This window comes from Trematomus bernacchii, unplaced genomic scaffold (genome assembly GCF_902827165.1).
Source record: "Trematomus bernacchii unplaced genomic scaffold, fTreBer1.1, whole genome shotgun sequence".
Lineage (NCBI taxonomy): Eukaryota > Metazoa > Chordata > Actinopteri > Perciformes > Nototheniidae > Trematomus > Trematomus bernacchii.
Genome location: NW_022987660.1, coordinates 577,442 through 590,843, shown reverse-complemented (window position 1 = coordinate 590,843; position 13,402 = coordinate 577,442). Strand labels below are relative to the sequence as shown.

General features: G+C 43.2%; 1 protein-coding gene across 1 annotated transcript in view; it reads left to right on the top strand.

Moving 5' to 3' along the window:
• Positions 1-12,566, top strand: part of arhgef37 (Rho guanine nucleotide exchange factor (GEF) 37) — a 31,471-nt gene extending 18,905 nt beyond the window's left edge. The window contains exons 11-14 of the mRNA XM_034135427.1: positions 157-285; positions 4,046-4,241; positions 5,474-5,631; positions 11,344-12,566. Coding sequence (XP_033991318.1) covers positions 157-285; positions 4,046-4,241; positions 5,474-5,631; positions 11,344-11,556 — 696 coding nt within the window. The 3' untranslated portion in view covers positions 11,557-12,566. The remainder of the gene's footprint in view (positions 1-156; positions 286-4,045; positions 4,242-5,473; positions 5,632-11,343) is intronic.
• The last annotated feature ends 836 nt before the right edge of the window (positions 12,567-13,402 follow it).

The window sequence follows — 13,402 nt, the reverse complement described above, 5'->3', positions numbered from 1 at the left end:
CTGTGTTAAGCTACTTGGTCACAAACCTATTTGAATGTTCTATCGATGGGAAGTCTCCTGCATTAAGCAGACTTCCACCATGTTCGCTTTATTAAAAACAATCCAGAATTGGGATCAAGAAAGTAAATCTTATCTTTTCTTAATTTCTTCCCCCAGCTCCCTAAAAGCTCCCTCAGCCCCAGTGCATTCTGGGAGTGGGCGGAGGCTGCGGTGCTGGATGAAGCTCGGAAACTGGAGACTTTGTGCCGGAGCGTCGAGGAGACCCTGAACGCACCGTCCAGCCAGGTGAGTTCAGGTGAAACAGAAAGTGTGTCACGATTGGTCCGTTTCAGAATAATATATATGATATGTTTTATAATGATTGATCATGAAAGTGTTCTCAAAGCTGGTAAAGGTGCAGCTAGTTTGAATGACTTTGTATACTGCAGGGTAGCTTGTGGATTTACTCCAGGTGGAACTAAAGTCTGATTTAACACTTGATTATATTTCACATCATTCATCCACATCTGTGAAGTAACTAAAGGTATTAAAGTAGGGCTGTCAAGTTAACGCGTTAATAACGCGTTAACGCAAAAAAAAAATTAACGCCACTAATTATTTTAACGCGATTAACGCATGTGTATTTTTTGTCCTCGGCCGCCGTAGTTTCAGAGCGCATCGAGTGTAAAATACCATCTACAAGCTGATGCTGACAGTCCCGCTCCTGCCGCCCGCTTGTGGCAGACCACACTTCCACGCTCACTGGCAGGCCCAGACTGGCCATCGGGAGGACCGGGAGGGAGTGTGTATGTGTGGCGCGACTCGCGCGAGCGAGGCACACCTTACGTGTTGTTGTTAGCATCTGGTGCTAGCTAGCTGCGCTAACGGATATAAGGAGCTGTTTCAATGACATTTCGCCGACAACTGCGCCGAGCACTTGACTTTATGCAGGTAGCCAGACAGTGGGACATTGTACGAAAAGTCAGCACACTCAGCACGGATAGTACGCGCAACATTATTGCAGCGTCCAGGCAGCTCCCATTCGAGCATATATGCCTTGAGCAGCGGCACATAGCTCCAACGATCCATCAGTGTCTCCACACACACACACACACACACACACACACACACACACACACACACACACACACACACACACACACACACACACAGTATTATTGTATGAGAGAGGTTCCAGGTTGAATTGAGGCGAATATTTGTAATGTTCAGGTTGTTGTGTTTAATATTCATGAGAATATTTGTCATTGTTCAAATGATAATAAACAAACATATAAAGCATATTTGTCCACTCATATGTTGATAAGAGTATTAAAAACTTGAAAGATATCCCTCTAAGGTACATTTAGAACAGATAAAAAATGTGCGATTAATTTGCGATTAATCGCGATTAACTATTTTAATCGACTGACAGCCCTATATTAAATACATGTAGTGGAGGAGAAGTACACCATTTACCTCTGAACTGGAGTGGAGTAGAAGTACTAAGTAGCATAAAATGGCAATACTCAAGTACAAGTATCTCAAAATGTAAGTACAGCACTTGAGTAAATGTACTTAGTTACTTTACACCTCTGAGCATTTTCAGGTAGAAACGATTTACTTTCTACCTGCGTAAAAGAAAGCGTTTTTTACTCATGGACTAGAGCAGGGGTCGGCAAGTAAGTTTCGCCTTGGGCCAATTCTTTTCTGAGCCACTAGATGGCGGGCCGGAACATAATCAAAGGCTTATTTAAGTAATTAATTGTTAAAACATGTGACACGTTCGAATGCTTGGGGGGGTCATTGTAGACCGAATGCTTCTCGTTTTGCGCCGTCCCGTTCAAATGACAATCACATTTCCACGCTCGCGCCAGGGCCGGGGGAGGGGTTGCAAGGCTCCATGATCAAGCGGCTTCTCCCATTTAGTTGTCAATGTTTTGACTGAACTTTGTTACTGTTCACATATAAGTAAACATTACGTTTGAATGATTTAGTGAGCTGGTGTTTTTTTTTCAAACCACAAACCGCATGTTGGCTATTTCAGCACCACGCGCTGTCCACTTACTTATTGATCCACTATCAGCGTCAGTGCACCCCGCTGCCAGATTGTGCCTGTGCTGTGTGTCATTCACTCTCAACATGGATAAAAGTACAATAAGCATTCTTCAGGTGTAGGTAGATTCTCTATTCGGACATTATAGCCTATATGTGCGACTGTCGGTCCGATATTGTAAAAAGAAAATTAAAAAAATCTAAAAATAATCTTTTATTTTTATTCTCAAAATTATTTTCCGGGCCAAATATTATTGCTGGCGGGCCACCAGTGGCCTATTGCCGACCCATGGACTAGAGGCTGTAGTTAGGTCGAGAGAAAGTAGTTCCTGCATTAAACTGCTAACACCAGGCACTCTTTAAAGACACATTAATGCAGAATTTCAATCGTTCTTTTTAGCTCCACAAGCCGAGTTCAATCTACTTCCATTAAGAGAAGGCAGACCTCTCTACAGCTGATATCCCAACATCTGGTGACTCAAACATTCTGGGTCACATTCCTGAAAACCTGCCAGGCAGCTTGAGCTTCTGCACAGTCACCTAATGATTTATAATTATTCATAAAGCAGATCGTACCGTTCTCTGACGGTGAAACCGCTCGTCACTGTCAGACCTGTTATTGTTGTCCAGGAGGAAGAATGTGCCGAGTCATCGCAGAGACTCAGACCTGTGTTTACGTGACGCGTGTTACTATTCTCCTGATGTGTGAGACGTGTTCAGGGAGGCCTTTACTAAAACATCACTCGTGATTTATATCAGGAATTTGTTCCTTTGTATTCATAGAAGTACATCTACTCAAGTACTCTACTTTAAAAGAGTCCTCTCGTGCTGATGTTCAGGTGTATATCAGTATGTAGTGTCTCTACTTTAAAGAGTCCTCTCCTGCTGATGTTCAGGTGTATATCAGTATGTAGTGTCTCTACTTTAAAGAGTCCTCTCCTGCTGATGTTCAGGTGTATATCAGTATGTAGTGTCTCTACTTTAAAGAGTCCTCTCGTGCTGATGTTCAGGTGTATATCAGTATGTAGTGTCTCTACTTTAAAGAGTCCTCTCCTGCTGATGTTCAGGTGTATATCAGTATGTAGTGTCTCTACTTTAAAGAGTCCTCTCCTGCTGATGTTCAGGTGTATATCAGTATGTAGTGTCTCTACTTTAAAGAGTCCTCTCGTGCTGATGTTCAGGTGTATATCAGTATGTAGTGTCACTACTTTAAAGAGTCCTCTCCTGCTGATGTTCAGGTGTATATCAGTATGTAGTGTCCTCTACTTTAAAGAGTCCTCTCCTGCTGATGTTCAGGTGTATATCAGTATGTAGTGTCTCTACTTTAAAGAGTCCTCTCCTGCTGATGTTCAGGTGTATATCAGTATGTAGTGTCTCTACTTTAAAGAGTCCTCTCCTGCTGATGTTCAGGTGTATATCAGTATGTAGTGTCTCTACTTTAAAGAGTCCTCTCCTGCTGATGTTCAGGTGTATATCAGTATATAGTGTCTCTACTTTAAAGAGTCCTCTCCTGCTGATGTTCAGGTGTATATCAGTATGTAGTGTCTCTACTTTAAAGAGTCCTCTCCTGCTGATGTTCAGGTGTATATCAGTATATAGTGTCTCTACTTTAAAGAGTCCTCTCCTGCTGATATTCAGGTGTATATCAGTATGTAGTGTCTCTACTTTAAAGAGTCCTCTCCTGCTGATGTTCAGGTGTATATCAGTATGTAGTGTCTCTACTTTAAAGAGTCCTCTCCTGCTGATGTTCAGGTGTATATCAGTATGTAGTGTCTCTACTTTAAAGAGTCCTCTCCTGCTGATGTTCAGGTGTATATCAGTATGTAGTGTCTCTACTTTAAAGAGTCCTCTCCTGCTGATGTTCAGGTGTATATCAGTATGTAGTGTCTCTACTTTAAAGAGTCCTCTCCTGCTGATATTCAGGTGTACATCAGTATGTAGTGTCTCTACTTTAAAGAGTCCTCTCCTGCTGATGTTCAGGTGTATCTTATCGTATCTTATCTCCATGTTTCAGCCGCTGAGCCCCTCCTCTCAGCAGCGCCTCCAGCAGCTGACGGAGAGGCACGGCTCGGAGAAGATCTTCCAGGTGTCGGTGTGTGTGGTGGGCGGCAGAGACCTGGACCTGAGCCTGGCCCGAGGAGAGCTGGTGGGAGTCATCAGCTGGGCCGACACCAGGGGGGACAAACGCAGGTGGCTGGTGGACGCTGGAGGTGAGAGGGGGATGCAAACTGCAATATTATCTGTATTTAATCTTAATGTCACACATGTTTAAGTATCTTTAATGACAGATGCTGCTGTTGGAAATACTGTCAATGCATCTTTCTGAAATGTAGCTATTTGGTGCCATCTTGTGGGCGTGTGGTGGTACTGCAGGTAACCATAAATCACACACAGGTGCAACAGAAGCACACACTGTCACACACACACACACTGGAGGTGAGAGGAAACTAAATGCTGCTGCTGGGTTTTAATATTATCTGTATTTTGTCTTAATATCACCAGAGATGGCAAAAGTACACACATCCTTTACTCAAGTAGAAGTACAGATACTCGTGTTTAAAAATACTCTGGTGAAAGTAGAAGTACTGACTAAACTTCTTTACTCAAGTAAAAGTAAAGAGGGCTTTGAAATGTACTTCAGTAAAAAGTACCCATAACTAGCAGCTGTTTTAAAGAGTGCCTGACCTCCCTTTATATGAATAGAACAATAATGTCATTGTTAGCTAATGAATGTTTCGATGCTGAACACTAAAATAAGTAGTGGAGTAAAGTACTGATACCAGAAAGATGTACTTAAGTACAGTAAGGAAGTATTTGTACTCCACTACTTCCCACCTCTGATTATCACACATGTTTAGCAGCTTTAAGGACAGATGCTGCCGTAGTAGAAGATACTGTAGTTTACTGTCAGAGCAGCTTTCTGGAATGTAGCTATTTGGCGCCATCTCGTGGGCGTTTGGTGGTACTGCAAGTAACCATCAGAATCAGAAGTTTATTGCTAAAAAAGGATAATAAAAAATAATTATTTTAAGAAACAATTTAGCATTAAAAAAGGATGCTAAAGACGAGTGTTTACACCAAATGGAACTATACAAATAACCTTAAAAGCTAAAAAACAAAAACACTTAGGACAATGAGTATATGGATAACTACAGTGACTGCTTTTTGCTCCACTTTAAAATACAGAGAGTTGAGCATGGCTCACAGCATCAGCCTGCTGCGCTGTCTGTCGCCCTAACCCTCTCGCTCGTTCACATTTAACTCCCTTTTAATGTTATATATTTGCACAGGGAGTGTAGAATCAAACCTATTTCACACGAACAACCAAAACCCATTCAGAAAACCATTGACTTCCAGCCCAGGGGACAGGAAGTGATACAAATGCTGACTCATTCCTGCTGTTTTAGGACTCATTCCCTGTTGATTTTGATGTTGTCTGCAGGTAGACGAGGGTACGCTCCTTCCTCGAAGCTGATTCGCTACCACCAGGCGTCAGAGGCCCCGCCCCCTTCTCCACACCTGACCCTACCTGACGGGGGGGCAATCAGACGACACTCCTACACCCCCGAGAGCCAAAGGCTGACCGTGCACAGCTTCCAGGTGTGTGTGTGTGTGTGTGTGTTTCCTTAATTACACTTCACACACTCGATGTATCTGTTTTAGCAATTTGGAGTGTCACTAGTTCACACTACCACGTGTCTAAATCCATAATAATGCATCATAATTATTAAACATAATATGAATCTGCAAATTAACTAATGTTTTGGTATAAAAAGTGAAAAAGAAGTTGCATAAAATGTAAATAACAATTACACTTAAAGGGGACCTATCATGCAAAATGCACTTTTGTACGTCTTTTCTACATGAATATGTGTCCCCGGTGTTCCAGGGAACTCACCAAGTGTCAGAAAACACAACCCTCTCTATTTTCCTCCATACCCAAATCTCTAAAAAAGGGGCTGCAACGGATCTGATAAAAACTGATCCAGATTTGAACACTGTCCTGACGTCAGGACGGTGGCGCTACGGCTATTGGGCCAACTCCACCAATCAGGAGGAGACAGCCACGGCCATTGCCGTTCGAAAGCGCTGGAGACGCTGTAGTACATATGACAGGCCTGTAGATGGTGCTGTTCTCACTGAATCTGCCCTTGCTAAAACAGAGCTAAAAAATGTCAAATTGAGCGAAATGAGGCATGGCTAAAATGCATGATCTGTTTGGTATTTTGAAAAACAAAAAGTATAAATATGCCTTATATAGGTATGGTCCTACACTATATTATTCAAATATAGCATGATAGGTCCACTTTAAGTTCCTCTAAAATCGTACTGATAGTCCTAGAGTAGTGCACTTCAGTGACTATCCAATTAACCAATGAACTTCCACTATAACGAGCAGTGTGTGTGTGTGTGTGTGTGTTTCCTTAATTACATGTGTCTGAAGCTTTTATTGATTGATTGGACGGCGTTCTGCTGAGTAGGCAACACTTTGTCACCTGTCTGACTGTGTGTGTGTGTGTACGTGTGCGTGTGCGTGTGTGTGCATATGTTATTAATGGAAATGTGTATAATTGGCAGTTTAACCTTGTAAGTGGGTTACTGTGTGAAAGGTTGAGAGTTAATTTATGCAGCATGCAGGCTGAGATTGTGTGTGTGAGTGTGAGCTAGTTGTATGTGTGTGAGAGTTATAGGGGAATGGTGTGGGTAGTGTGTGACGATTTATCTGTGTGTGTACATGGGAGAGAGAGATTTAGGCGAGGGGTTGATAAAGCGTTAAATGTGTTCGGTGTGGGTGTGTGTGGGTGTGGGTGTGTGTGGGTGTGTCTGCACGCTGCCTGTTAAAGTGAGTGATTGCTTGAGTGACCTTTATAGAGGCGTCTTTCATGCCCCCCCCCATGTCCATAACACATGACCCTGAGACTGCTCTCACACACACACACACACACACACACACACACACACACACACACACACACACACCCCGATACATACTTCAGGCATATATCAGTATTTAGTGTCTCTACTGTGACCCTGAACGTTGGGATTTGATCCTCTGCAGACCGTTCACATGCACTAAAACCTATATATCACACTAGAGGAGAGGGAGCACCACAAAAAGCAGAATAGGGTCTCTTTTTATTGTAGTATTTATTTCTATTTTGGCAACCACACACTCTTCAACTCGTTTACTTCCAGGAGACACAGCTGATGGTCGACGGTCATTTTAATTTGTTTGATTCTGTTTCTACTTTCTGCCCGGCAACGTGTGTGTGTGTGTGTGGTGTGTGTGTGTGGTGTGTGTGTGTGTGTGTGTGGTGTGTGTGTGTGGTGTGTGTGTGTGGTGTGTGTGTGGTGTGTGTGGTGTGTGGTGTGTGTGTGTGTGTGTGGTGTGTGTGTGTGTGTGTGTGTGTGTGTGTGTGTGTGTGTGTGTGTGTGTGTGTGTGTGTGTGTGTGTGTGTGTGTGTGTGGTGTGTGTGTGTGTGTGTGTGTGTGTGTGTGTGTGTGTGGTGTGGTGTGTGTGTGTGTGTGTGTGTGTGTGTGTGTGGTGTGTGTGTGTGTGTGTGTGTGTGGTGTGTGTGGTGGTGTGTGTGTGTGTGTGTGTGTGTGGTGTGTGTGTGTGTGTGTGTGTGTGTGTGGTTTTAGAGGATCATTTGGGAGTAATAGATTACAAGTTACAGGATAACGTACTCATGATACTAAACAAACTGTATTCACGTTAAGAAAATCTCTCTTCCTGTTCACTTCCTGGTTGTAAATCAGAGCTCGAGGTGAGGCTAGGAGGTCCGACCTGTAGACTAAAGTGTGATTTCAGGGCCCTTGTTGACCTTCTTCTGATGCCACGCTGCCAAATGTCACATTTCTCTTCTATTAACCAGTAAGGTCAGAATAAAGTGGTTTCCAGTTCCCTCTCAGCGCAGCGTCTCCCCCGGTGTGCATGAATGTCAGAATGTCTTTACACTTAATGTAAAACCTCGCAACTTCAGAAGTCCCAATGCAGGGTCTTGTTTTTGCATCTTAAGACTCTTGAAAACATCTTATTTTGAGTGGGGTCTCAGATGAAACGAGGCTGTTTAAGCTGCTGTGGTATTTGTAAAAGATGGATCCTCTTACTTGATTTTAGAAAACACTTTTTTACTGGAAAATCACCAGGAAACTGAAAACCTTTCAGCATTTCTGGCTTATTATTTTGTAACTCCTGATTCTGGTCAAATATAGTTCAACATAAGTTTACAAGATAATTACAAGATGTAATTTATCTACATATCCCTTCTTATCTCAGGAAGTCTAACCAAGGCAAGGCAAGGCAAGTTTATTTATATAGCACCTTTCAACACAAGGCAATTCAAAGTGCTTTACAAAAATGGAAGACATTATGAAAATGGCATTTAAAATCAGTCATTAAAAATAAAAGATAATAAAATAAACATTAAAAGAAAAAAAAGAAAAAAAATACATGGATAAAAGTTACAGTGCAGTTTAAGATGTGAATAGTTCAATTAAAAGCAGCGGCAAAAAGAAAAGTCTTCAGCCTGGATTTAAAAGTAGTAAGAGAGTAGTAACCAAGCAAACTGTCACTTGTTCTATTGGCAGGTTTTTGAATTTATTACAAGTAAAAACACCTTGTTTTCAACTTGTTTTTGGAGCAGCCTTTCCCAGTGTGAGTCATGTGTGATCCTGAAAATGTCAGAAATGGACTCGGCATCCTCAGTAAACCCCAAACCACTCCAAAACCGTCCAAACCTTGTTCTTAGATGATTGATTTAGGAGCAGCATTGTTTCCAGTGCATAGTCACTTCGCCTATATCTGGTGCAACTCAGATCTACATGATCACCTCACTCTATGAGCTTTATCGCTCTGAGGCGGGTGGATGGATCCTGAGATGTGTTGAAGTCGGCACTTATTTGATTTACTCATTTATTTAACAGGACAGCACATTAATCAGCATTTCTGTAAATGTGCCAAGAGGCTATTTTTCATCTGTAGTCCCTGCACAGATTTGGTAAATCACCCTAAAGACACATTTCACTTTAAACAAGTCACTCCGTAAGGGATGATGTGCAGCGAGGCGGTCGATCTGGGGAAAAGAACACCCGACAGGCAGATCAGCGAGAAGGGTCACATTATCCCGCTTATTACACGGCCACATTCTCAACAAAGTAACAACATGACTCCCAATATTAATTGAAATGTTTTTATTTATTTAAAAAATAGTACGCTATTATTTATTTAAAATGACAAGCATCCGCTGAGAAAAATAGTCCGTTGTTACCGTTTGAACTAACGTAGCAACGGCAGGAAGCGCTTCGATAGCGTTTTGATTACAGATTTGAAAACATCGCTGCTTGCTTTAAAAGTAGCACAATTCATTATGTCAAAGCTTGGGAAGTATCTAGATACCCCTGCCCTAATGCCAAAGGAACTGCACACTGAATATGTGTCCCCGTTTGATGTCTATGTCTGGACCGTTGCGTAAAAAGGAGGGTTTCTGCCCCGTTACTTCTCCACTGTTTTCTTGTCCCTCTTGTCTTTTCGGCCAAACTGTATACAGTTAAATCGACCGGACTTCTTTGTGCAGATGTGAGCGTCCTTAACAACGGTCAATAAATCCTTGACAGCGTTCTGTCTGTTCTGGATTAACAACGTGCCACGTGTTCTGAATTGACCAATCAGAATCGAGTATTCCACTAAACCATGTAAAAAAATCAAATAAAAACATGCAACATACAGTCCTGGAAATGTTAATTAAACAACCAAACGGAACAATAAAACTAAACTAAAAGAGCACAGACAGAGAGTTGTAAGGAGCAGAAGATTGTGTCGGTGTGTCTGAGCCGATTCCTCACTAACATTTAAACAAACTAAGTCTCTGGTTGGAGATGGGATTGAGATCTATTGCTGAGCAGCTTCATCAGAAGAGGAAGACTGACTGAAAGAACTGTTCCTGAGTGGAATAATGCGCTGACCTTCCATCTGATGCCACGCTGCCAAATGTCACGTCTTTCTGTTATTATACATTCTTTATTTAGAAGACAGTTGAGAACATTTCTCCAGTTACAATGAAATAGCCTTGCAGTTACAGGGAGGAGTAAACATTGAAACCCTCCCCTTCTCATTGTCTTGTTTTTGTAACCAGTAAGGTCACAAAACACCAGCATCGCCTCCAAATCAACGCTATTCAGTTTGCGGCCCGTGTGTTTATCGGTGTGTAAAGAGAACAACTGGAGAAGGCATTTTAAAACATCTCATACTGTGTGTCAGTTATCAGTTCATCAAATAAGGTTTGAGTTTTAAAAGGCTGTGTGTTGTGGTTTGATGAACTAGTGATTGTGTTATGTTCAATGTTTGATGTTTGTCTGTTGATGTTAAGGCCGCTACACACCAACCTGAGACCAAAGAACGCGTACCGAAGGTGTCCCGACTTTTACGTCCGCTACGTCGCCTGCGTCGGCTACGCCGCCTGCCTACGCCACCGCCTACGAACACACCGCAAAGACTTCAGTCGACGAGTGACAATAACTCTCCTTACCAGCAGGCGGCGGTAGTGTGTATTCGTCATTCAAAAGAGGCAACAACCGGAAGACAGACTGCGTGATACACCGAGAGAAGAAGAACAGACTGAGTGATATAAACAAACAACAAAGAGCGTGTGCGTTCCATGTTCACTCTACAGCCAGAAGCTCACGGGGCTTTCCCCAACCTGTGTCGAGAGCTGGAGTTAAATGAAATCTCACATTTGCCTTCTTAATAGTTTGCTTTGGGTCCCTCACTTCCGTTTCATCGGCAGCGGGAGGTGTGAAAAGGTGCCGTAAAGAGACGACGGTGCGGGACACACCAAGCTGAGTAGGGCGCCGCGAATGCCCGAATGCCCGACTGCCTCTGACTCCTAAAATGGGGTTGGTGTGTCCGGGGCTTTACACATGGAGCTGCTGTGCTGCAAGGAGCATTTCAGACCTGAACAATAGAGTGTGATCGTATTAGATAGCAGCTTCTACTCTCTGTTCTGAACATGGTGTAGTGGCCACAAACAGTTTCTCTTAGAACATATTTCAAATGTTCCTTTTCCTGGCCACATTGAGAGCTTGGGAAGCAGGGTCAGACTCGCAGTCAAAAATCCACTTTTTGAGTGCTCTCGTTTTATTTCCAGAAAACAAAATAGGAATCTCTTTGTAACGTAAACTTCAGATCCTTCAGATCCTAATAACTGTTTGACTGAGACTAAAGCTGCGTGTGAATGACGGTAGCGCTGCATCATGACTCTGGAAAGACCCACTAAGACCTCCCTTTCTTTCCGTCTTGTTTTTCTCCTCCAGGTTTTGGCGGCGTACAACTTCACGGCCAGAGGAAACCACGAGGTGTCGATGCGAGCCGGAGAGGCGGTTCGAGTCCTGGAGGCCAAGGACAAGCGGGGGAATCCTGAGTGGAGCCTGGTGGAGGCGGGAGGGGGAAAGAGAGGCTACGTCCCCTCCAACTATCTCACCATGATGCCTATAGGAGGGTCCGCTGGATCACACCCTCCGTTCTGAGGAGAGGAAACACTGGATTCTGTTTAAAGCCTTTCATTTTTAAAAAGGCAGCCATCAAACGCTCTGTTCCTGTCCTCTGTGGAACAGGGATGTACGCTAACAGCTGGGAAAACATTGACGTATGACAGAAGTGTGAGCTAACGTTCGCTTAGCATTAAACGCTTGCTTCCACTGCAGAAGCCCCGCCTCTCAATTCCTCCGATTGGACGATGGGAAACAACGGCAAAGATATGGGGAGATTTTTGTCTTTCCGTCTGATCAGACTCTTACAGCAGTATTTCTGTTATTAACCTGCTTCTCAAACATCAGCAAATCAGGGTTTTTAAAGCGACTTTGAGACATTGAATACAACAGTTTGACGCTCACAGTGTTCGAGCAAAAAGCCAAATCCTGCTGAAGTTCGTAGACTTTTGCTACGCCTACTTTACGTGCAAATATACATCATTACAAAGAAATTAAATGTCATTTCAGTTTCAAAACCCCTCATTACCCTGTACCCTTAGACTCTATTGGACTAAGGGCTTTTTTGGCTGTCATTAAGGCCATTTTTGCATTAAGTCCAAACATATATAGTTTGCTCCCTGAAGTTGAGAAATCAAACAAATGTGAGCTTTAAAAACACAGACGTCGGACTGTAACGTCACCCAAGCCTAAAACACAACGCGCTCAAGAAGACGTTAAGGTGTTCTGCTGCTGCAGATAGTGAAGGATTTATGTATAAACAGTGTTTTAATATCTAACTGCTACGCTGAGGAAATGAAGGAAGCTACTGATCCACAGAGAGGTGCAGGAATGAGTCCTCAAACCTGGAAATGAGTCAGCATTTTACCACTTTTGTGTTTTTGCTCATCAGCACTTTGTCAGAACAGATGATCTCTGAAGGACAATCGTTTTATATTACAAATCATCATCAGAGACAATCGGGGGAACAGTTTGTGAAGGGTCGTGTGTGTGTGTGTGTGTGTGTGTGTGTGTGTGTGTGTGTGTGTGTGTGTGTGTGTGTGTGTTGTGGTGTGTGTGTGTGTGGTGTGTGTTGTGTGTGGTGTGTGTGTGTGTGTGTGTGTGTGTGTGTGTGTGTGTGTGTGTGTGTGTGTGTGTGTGTGTGTGTGTGTGTGTGTGTGTGTGTGTGTGGGTGTGTGTGTGTGTGTGTGTGTGTGTGGTGTGTGTGTGTGTGTGTGTGTGTGTGTGTGTGACTGTGTGTGACTGTGTGTGACTGTGTGTGTGTGTATTGAGACTGACAGGTACACGGTGCTCTCATCATCTCAGACTGTGTAATGTGATGTAAATGTGAAATGTCTCGGGGGGGGGGGGGAAGAGGAGGAGGAGGAGGAGGAAGATGAGATGAGAAACACAGGAAGGATTTCACACAGAAGAGGAAGAGTTAGACGGGAAATCAGAAAATGATGTGACAGCAGACTGAGTTTAAAAAAACGCTTAAAACTAAAAAGTTTCTCTGCCACACAACAGAGTTAGACTGGGCTCTGGTTTCAGACAGAGGGTGATTGAGTCCCTTTTTATAGTCAGCTGTTGTTAGAAGCAACCAGTGTCAAAATAAAATATCACCTGCTGTCAGAGAAGGGATTTTAGACATTTGAATTGAAATGGTATAATTGTCCGACATCACAGTGTCCTCCTCCTGACGGCGAGTGACATTCCTGAAAGCCTCGTGTTTTGCATAAAATGTAGTGTTTTCTCAGAGTAGTGCGGTGTCAGCTGTGAGGAGGTGCCGCCGCTCAGCTGGAGATCAGCTGTTCTCCTCTGAATGTCAGGAAGCAGCAAACAGTGGGGGGGAAAGTGTGTGTGTGTGTGTGAGACACTAAAATACCAAATGTCCTCAAGGTTATTG